The sequence below is a fragment of the Gracilinanus agilis genome, chromosome 3 (assembly GCF_016433145.1).
Source record: "Gracilinanus agilis isolate LMUSP501 chromosome 3, AgileGrace, whole genome shotgun sequence".
In the NCBI taxonomy this organism is placed as follows: Eukaryota; Metazoa; Chordata; class Mammalia; order Didelphimorphia; family Didelphidae; genus Gracilinanus; species Gracilinanus agilis.
In genome coordinates, this window is record NC_058132.1 from 82900334 (window position 1) to 82909921 (window position 9588).

General features: G+C 34.7%; 1 protein-coding gene across 2 annotated transcripts in view; it reads right to left on the reverse strand.

Annotated features, from left to right (window-relative positions):
* LOC123240469 (zinc finger MYM-type protein 4) overlaps positions 1-4221 on the reverse strand; it is an 83932-nt gene extending 79711 nt beyond the window's left edge. Inside the window, exon 1 of one of the 2 annotated variants that reach the window (XM_044668065.1) lies at positions 3705-4221. In XM_044668065.1, the coding sequence (XP_044524000.1) occupies positions 3705-4218 (514 nt within the window). In that variant the 5' untranslated portion in view covers positions 4219-4221. The remainder of the gene's footprint in view (positions 1-3704) is intronic. The other variant, XM_044668064.1, reaches the window with a different exon arrangement.
* Between the last annotated feature and the right edge of the window lie 5367 nt (positions 4222-9588).

Sequence of the window (9588 nt, forward strand, 5' to 3'; positions counted from 1 at the left end):
ATGTAATGTGGTTAAATAAGAAGCCTATCAAAGAACATTTCTTTAATAAGATGAAACTGGTCTTAATCATCTTAAGACTACGCTTATAAATAGGAAACAGTTATTAGCAGTTCATTAGTCAACATATTTGTACTTCTAAGGTGATGGATAATTTTGGGAGTTTCAAAATGACTGTTTTCATGAGTTCTATTCCATAAAAATATGTAGTAGTTCTTGCTAATTAATATCAGTCTGTAGGATTCATTCATGAAAGAAGTTTCAAGTACATTATCTCTTACTAATGAATTTAAAGTAATAAAAATGTAGTAGAATGGAAAAAGCAATGTCTTGGGAGAGATAAGTCTAGGATTTGATTCCAGGCTCTAATCCTTACTAGCCATGTGACCAGGCATAGTCATGTACTATATAGTCTCAGTTTCCTCACTTGCAAAATGAGGATAATAATACTTATAAGAGTCACTCATGGGCTTGTGAAAAAAGCATTTTGTATACCAAAAAGTATTATATAAATGTGAGCAATTATTATTTCATCTAGAGTCCCAAGTTTAAAGAAATGATCATAATTGACAATGCATGTCAAAATAGGATTACCATTAAAGAATTTGGTAAGAACTTTTTCATTATAATCTCTTTAGCTATAACATAAATATAACTTGTTTCATATAGTTTTTCATATTTTTCTCCAAAAGTAATGATGACTTCATTATTGCAAGTATTTGTGCAAGTCTACACAGTCAACAAATGGTCAACTGGAAAATGTGCCTGGCCACTAAATATTAATAGATGAGACTACCCTAAATAGAAGGGAAAATATTTGAGAGCTTTATGAACAATGAAGTTAAATTAAACTTCATATTTTATTTTTAAATTTTATTTTATTTTTTAAGCCCTTACCACCTTCCATCTTAGAATCAATACTGTGTATTGGTTCCAAGGCAAAAGAGCTGTAAGGGCTAGGTAATGGGGGTTAAGTGACTTTCCCAGGGTCACACAGCTTGGAAATCAGAGGCCAGATTTGAACCTAGGCCTTTCCATCTCTAGGTCTACCTCTCAATCCACTGAGCCACTCAGGTACCCCCTAAATTTCATATTTTAATGGTCAAGCAAAATACAACAAATATTTTTTGATTTTCTGCCTTTCCATGCAAAGCTAGAGCAGAGGGAAAAAGAAATGGTGATTAACAGTATTTTTCAATAGAGACCACACAGAACATAATCAGTTATCACAGGAAGAACAAGGATAAAACAAAAATAGTATATGCTTTCATAAAATTCAATTGGCCATTTCAACTATAACTTAGGAGCATGTGAATGCTGAAGAAAAATGATTGGGTTAACTACAAATATAGCTATGGAGCCTTAACTAGGCAATCTTTTTATTCTTATGAGCTCTCTTATGAGCCTCTCATTTCCCAAAGCTGTAGTTTCACACTTTCTTCTCTCAAGACTCTCTGACTGGTCTATCAAAAAAAATGGAAGCTATCCAGAATCGAGCTTCCTCAATTCCCTATTTACATACCTCTAAACAATTTATATACTTATCTGTCCTGTCCTCCTCCCTCTTACCTCAGAGATTGAGATTGTCCTTCCTTTTTATCAAGATGAACTTTTGCCACTGTCCCAATCCTACCTCCCTCTGATTTTCTTTGACCATCAGCCATTTAAAAAAAGGGGGGGGTGGGGGAGGGTGCAGCTTGACCTAAAGATTTCTCATATATTTTTTCAACTGTTTCCCTCCTCTCCTCTTACAAGCTTGCCCAAGTCTGAAATAAACTTATTTCATTCTGCCAATCCTTTTATGTAACTGTTTTCTTTCTCTTTGGCTGCCCATCTTCCAGAAGTATCCTATACTTGCCACTTCCACCTCCTCCCTAGTCATTCACTCATCAAACATTCACACTAGTTACTATTCAATTACCTATTCTCTCTCCAAGGTTACTAATGAGAGATTCTAAAGTGGAAAAGGACCTGAAGTCACCTAGTGCAAGGCTCTCATTTAACAGACAAGGAAATGTAGGCCCAGAGATGTTGACTTACTCAAAAGCCAGGTCTTCCCAGCCTACATCCAAGTTTTCCATTGCACCATGCTGCTGCTCAAATTCAAGAACCTTTTTTTTCCCCCCCAGTCTCCATTCTCCTCAACTTTCGCAGGGCTTTTCATATTCTGGTCTCCCATGGCTTTTGTGACCCTTCACTCTTAAAAGTTGTTCTCCTACTTCTCTGAATAATTCTGTCTCTTTTAATGTTCTCCATCCTCCTCTAGCCATGATGTAAATGTGCCATTCTACCCACTTCTACTGCCAGCTTCTGCCCATAAACTCCTCCTCCTAATATATTCTCTCCCAGGCTATCTCATTCATTCCCATGAGTCCAACTGTCATTTAAAGAGATTACTTACAAATCTAACCTCTCTAACCAAAATTCCTATCCTGAGTATATACTTTTGCTAGATTATCTTTACTTGGATGACACAACCTCAAACTCATCATGTCCAACATTGAATTCCTCACTTTTTCTCAAAAAACCAGCTTTCTCAACTTTCCAATTTCTATTCATAGCAACACCATCCTCTCAGTTATCCAGGCATCTGCCTTCAGTTATATTTGACTCTTAAGAATTATCTTTGATTCCTCAATCCCTCCATTGCTAGTTACCCATCCTATGGGTTTTACTTTACAAATTTATTTTCCAACCATTCCTCAGAAAAGGTAGTTTAGTTCAGGCTACTTTAGTCTCTTTAAAATCTCATTTACAGTTTGCCTTTCTGTAGGCCAAGATATTCTTGACCTGGAGTCCATAGACTGCTGTGAACAAATTTCAGGAAGTCCATGATCTTCGACAAGAAAAATATTTTGTTAACTGTTTTTCAATCAAATTAATTACTTCATAATCCTATGTATTCTATCATATGCATTAAAAATATTATTCTAAGAAGAGAAAGCCAAAGAGGTCCACTATCCAAAAAAAGGTTAAGAAACAGTGCACTAGTCCCCTCTAATCTACCCTAACACTGGTAATCTCCTCCCAAAACTTCATTTGTTTCTCTCTCAAAATGAACCCTTAACAGTACTGCACAGGTAATGTACATAACACACACTACTTTGATAATATTACTATTCTAATTTAAAAACCCACTGGTTCCTCAAAAAGTGGAATACTAAAAATATCAAATTGCTTAGAATTTAAGGTTGTCTGCAGTCTTCCTCCAATAAATGTATTTTAATATATTATATTATTACTCATGGAACCCTCTGACCCTATCTATACCCATCCCAGATTTCACAACACTTTGCTTTTATACCTTATTTAATGGTGTCTCTTTTGTATAAAATGGACTTCACCCACTTTTAAACCTCATGAAACTCTTTTTTCAAGACATAACATAGACCCACCCTTCTACACAACTGAAAGTCCTTACTTTCTTCCTCAAAATTCTGAGTGCTTTCCTCTTTGAATTTAATCATATTCTATCATTTCCCAGCTATCTGTCTTATTTCATTAGACCTAAGATCCTTGGATGTTAAGGACCTATGATAGCTTGTTTCACCTAGGTGTATCACCAGTGCCTGGAACAATTTTTATACATAGTAGGTTCATGGCAAACAGCTACTGAATTAAACTATAATGAGTGATTTGAACCAACATTTCAGCTAGTTCTTGTTTTCTCTGTCCTGTAGTTTTATTCCAACATATTACACTATTACCTGCTTTATCAAAAAAACTGCTTTTCAACCTTGAATCCACCTCTTTATGGGGTTTATCCAACCGTTTTTCACGTTCTTGATAAGGTATGTCTCTACTTTTCTCCTTTCCAGAAAATGTCTCTTTGTTGTTTTCTCTTGCTAGACTAAAATCTTTCCGAATGGACTTAAATACAGAACCCTGATCAAACTGTTTAGGAAAGTCCTTTTTAACTTTATTTTGAATATGTATTTCTTTTTCACTGTCTGATTCATGCTGTGTTACTCTTCGATCTACTTCCAGACTATCAGCAGCATGAATTGCAGATGTGAGATTGTCCTTTGAACTAAAATCTCGTTCATCCTCATTGTCACTAGCAACAACTGGAATCCCTGCAAGATCCCCAGAGTTCAAAAAATAATCATCTTCATCGAGCAATGAATTTTCCGATCCTGTTTGATTCGGCATTCCATAAGACATGCTTTCAAGAGTAGGAGTTAAGTTGTGGTCCATATCTTCAGATATTTCTGTATCCATGATAACACCACCTTAAAAAGTAAAAAATTGCTTAGACAAATTTTGTGATATTTAGGTAGACATCAATTATAAGACTTTATTGGCATTCAAAGAAAGGGGTTATTTCATCTAACAACAGATTCAACAAATTATACTTTAATGTGAAAAGAATTTAACATATTACTATCGATCTTAGTTCTTACAACTACCTTTTGAAGTAGGTATGAAATATATTAACATCTAATTTGACACATAAAGAAGCCTTAACAGAGAGTCTGAGTGACTTCTCTAAGATTACCAAGAGAACCAATTGGCCCAGAACCTACTTGAATTGTTTTTTCCATTATTTCATTCTGCCCCTTCAAGGCTTTTGGGACAGATATTTAGTTATTTTATAACAAGTTTAAAAATAAGGACAATAAAAATAAGGACAAAGCCTGAATTAACAAATATAAATGTTTCTCAAAAGTGTCTTTACAGCTGTCAACAACATATCCTGATTTATGCAATATTTGCTATCTCATAAAACAAAAATTATTTATTTTACAGTACATTGGCAATAAAAAGATTACCTAATAACTTATCAGTAAGAAAAGAATCTATTTAAAATATAAAATCATTTAATTATTCTATATAATGAAAACAGGATATCACACTATTGGAATTCACATATTAAGTACATTAACTACTTCATCCTTTAATTGATCTTCACATTTCATAACAACTTTTATTTGTACTTTATCTGTAACATGTAAAGAAAGCTTTTGTTTTTTACAACCCTAAATGCCAAGCACTAAAGAAGAAATCATCACAGAAAACTATTTGGAAATTAGCATCAAGTAAAGAAACAGAAAATTCTTAAAGAAAATTTCCTGGCTTTTAGTGTCAGGATCTTTAACAAATAAGATGAAGGATTGGTAATGTTCCTAGAAAGGGTTTCCAAGAGCAGTCACCATATTTAAGTATGTTTACCATGGAAAATTATAAAAGTAGTCATATTATGGACATTACATCAAAGATAATACAGACCTCTCTAAGATTTTTCACAATCATTTACTTTTCTCTACAGTATATACCAGATGTTCCAGAAGTTTGAGTGTAGTTTTAATCATAAAAACTCTCCCTTTGAGAGCTGACTTATCTCATAGCCTCTATGTGGATAATTCTCAAATTTATACTTCTAGACCATATCTTTCCCCGGGGCTCTATTTTTATTTCCAAATGACAATTTATTATTTCCCCCTATTTACACCATTATAGTCAAATTTTCAATCCTTCAAGGATACATGAATGATGCTGTTAGAGGATCTCTATTTTATCTAACATCTATTCTCTAGTTCTGTAAAGGAGATATATTTAGGAAGACATAATTCTTTAAATCAATGGATATTAAAGCTAAAGGAAACCTTGGAGACTATATAATCTAGCTCCCTCATTATCAAATAAGTAATCAGAAGCTTCAGAGATTAGTGACATGTCCAAATTCCAAAACTAGGCATCAGTAAAGTGGCACTAGAATGCATTGTGGTTTGTTGTTCAATTGTTCTCTCAAGTTCAACTCTTCATGATCCCATGAACTACACTATCCATGGTTGTATTTTTTTAAGAATTTAAATTAAACCCTTACAAGATCAGCAAAATAGCTCAGTGGATTGATAGTTAAGCCTGAAGATGGGAGGTCCTGGATTCAAACCTAGCCTCAGATACTTCCTAGCTATGAGACCCTGGCAAGTCACTTAACCCCCATTGCCTGGCTCTTGTGATGATGAAATTAAATCTACCCTGCCAATCTTTAGATTTAATCACCAAAGGTGAAAACATCTCCACTTAAAACTCATAAGTTGGGAGATCTGTGACCCACGTGTGCTAGAGTAAGTGACAAATCAAAATTTACTGACTGCCTCCTGGGCAGTCCTAAGAAAAGCATCTGTTGTGATTGGATATGAAAACTAAGAGGAAGGCACAGGAAGTGATGAAAGAAATGGCCTGGATAAATTAAGAGAATTTCTGAGGCTCGAGGCCTTTTACCTCTTCTTGTTTGTGGCTTGGACTTGGAGGAAGCTCTGGCTGGGACCTTGGACTTGGTGAGACTGTTATTAAATCTCTTTCTTAGACACAGTCTAGTTCTTTAAACTAGATGTCTTATTCTACCCTCTTCTCATCTCTCTACTTCCACTTTCACCTATATTTTAAAAATAAATTACTAAAATCATTTTAGGAATTGGTATTTATTCAATTCCTTGGTGACAACACCTAATAGTAATATATCCAACCAAAAAACTCCTTTTTCCCTCTTATACCCTTACCACTCTTCTGTCTTAGAATTGTAGTATCAATTCTAAGATAGAAAGTAAGAGGTGTTTTTTGGTTTTTTAAAACCTAGCCTTCCATCTTAGAATCAATACTAAGTTTCAGTTCTAAGGCAGAAGTGTAAGAGCTAGGCAATAGAGATTAAGTGACTTGCCCAGAGTCACACAATTACTAAATATCTGATATGAGATTTGAACCCAGGTTTTCCCATCTTCAGGCCTGGCTATCAACCCACTGAACCCCATTTGTGCCTCCATGGGGTTTCCTTGGCAAAACCAAGGTCAAGTGACTTGCTGAGGATCACATAGTAAGTAATCTAAGGCCAAATATGAACTCAGGTCTTCCTGACTCCAGATCCAGTGCTCTATCCACTATCTATCTAGATGTCTCTCCTAGAACCTATATGTAGTGATTCATTGCCAGGCTACTATTTTCCACTATTATCACATAAGCAAAATAAGTCCCAACTTAACAATAATGCTTTAAGTATTAAACAAGTACTAAGTTATATTCTACCCAGAAGCAGATTTATTTATTATTTATTACTGGTGTAAGATATTCCCTCCAACAAAGTATAACCATGATCCTTCTATGATTTATTTGATGGTCTTTGTGAACTGCTAAACCTGGAGGGAAGAGGAAAGGAAGGACAATCTACTACTGTTTAAATTGGGTTAAAAACCAAATATTTTACATTTACCCAACATATGTATCTCACAAATTTGCTATTTCAGTCAATGATACAATTGTTCTATTGGTCTCAAAACACCAATCATCTTTAACTCATACTTCTTCATTCCATAATAAATCAATAACTCCTGTTGATTCTTCCTGAACTTTTACTCAAGTATTAGACTACCTTTTTCTAATCTCTCCTACACTCTACCCTTTGTGTAATTAGAATTTGCTCCCCAGAACTCTCTTTCCTAGCTTCCCACTTTTGTTCTCACATTACGTCCTTATTCTCAGAAATATAAAGCTGTGAATGTAACTCCTCCCTCTCTCTCTGCTTCTGGGGAATCTGTTGGGGAGGTTGGATGAGAGCCAGGCAAGAGATTTTTACTTGCGTGGTTATACTTAACCTTTGTACTTTTACTACTTCTACTTCAAGTAATTACTAATAAATCTTATAAAATATAATACATGGAGTTATTGGATATTAATTTAAATCTAACACCTTCTTCAAAAATTATTTTCATTAGTATCATTCCATTAAGCAAAAAACCTTTATAGTTGTCTCTAGCCTCTAGGATAAAATTCAAATTCTCCTGCTTTGCACTCCATTGCCTCAATCCAATTGTCCAAGCTTATCAACTTGTCCAATCTTATCTACCATTATTTCTCATATACCATGTATATGCTCTATCTAGTCTGGCCAGAACAGTGTCCTCAAAGCTCAAACATGTCAATCAGCATCATTCACACATTCATATCTTGCTTCATGCTGTTTTCCAAGCACAGAATTCTTTCCTTGTAACCAAAGCCTACTTATCACTGAGAGCCATTTCCCAATCTATATTCTACATCTACTCTCTCCCTCTTTGAAATTACTAAATTAGCATGCAAAAAGGTCTATCAAATGATTTCAGTGAATATACACATATCATTGGTGTTATTTAACAGGAAACTAAACAGTGAAATGAGACAAATGTTTTCTGTAGACCAAAAAAGAAATTGTAATATTTAGTGCTATTAAGTGATCTAACACTCTACTGGAAAATAATAAAATATTTGCTTAAGTAGAAATCTATTAAGAACAGAAATCAGGGGGCAGCTGGGTAGCTCAGTGGATTGAGAGCCAACCATAGAGACAGGAGGTCCTGGGTTCAAACCTGGCCTCAGACATTTCCCAGCTGTGTGACCCTAAAAAGTCACTTAACCCCCATTGCCTAGCCCTTACCACTCTTCTGCCTTAGAACGAATACTCAGTATTGATTACAAGATGGAAGGTAAGGGTTTATTTAAAAAAAACAAAAACAAAAGAAATTGGAGGAGCTTACTACAATGAACTTATCACAAGATAAATCTTACCAAAACCATTTCAATTTCACTTAGATGAATACCTCTTTAAGAATAGTGTAGGGGACAGCTGGGTAGCTCAGTGGATTGAGAGCCAGGCCTAGAGATGGGAGGTCCTAGGTTCAACTCTGGCCTCAGACACTTCCCAGCTGTGTGAGCCTGGGCAAGTCACTTGACCCCCATTGCCAACCCTTACCACCCCTTACCACTCTTCTGCCTTGGAGCCATTGGCTCCAAGATGGAAGGTAAGGGTTTAAAAAAAAGAAAAAAAAAAAAAGGAATAGTGTAAATTTATATTGGTGAATTAAATTCATATTTAACACCATGGTGTTTCTTATTCAATAGCTTTTAATAAAAAATGTATTATTTAATTAAAAAAAAAGTCTTCCAAATTCCAGTACCTTCTTCTGAGACCATCCCCAATTTATATCCTGCCTATATCTTATTTGTACATACTTGTCTGCATGTTGTGAACAATTGTTCTTCCTACCAGGATAGACTAAACATTAATAAAATCCCATTATAAGAAACTTAATCATATTAACCACTTAATTTAGGGCAAATTTTATAAAGATTAATTTTCCTTATCTAGAAACCTCAACATTTAAGTAGAACTATAATAATGATATCATAATTAATTTTCTCAATTCAACATTAGGACACTTTATATACCTCGAGCCAAGGAATCTAATTGGCAAAGATATACATATACTTCTTCTTATTCTGTCACTCATTTATTTTCAGATATTACTCAGAATTCTTGACAACTAGATGGCACAGTGGATAGAACATTGAGCCTGGAGTCAGGAAGTTCAAATTCAGCTTCAGACAATTACTAACTCTGTGATGCTGGCCAAGTCATTTAACCTCAATTTCCTTATCTGTAAAATGAGAATAATAACAGCATCTGTCTTCCAGAGTTGTTGTGAGAAACAAATGAGATAATCCTAAATTTAAAATTACATAAATATAAAAATTATAAATTAGCACAGTGCCTCAAACACAGCAAGTGCTAGTTTATTCCCTTCTCCCCTTTCCAATAGAATATTTTTTCTCACCCCT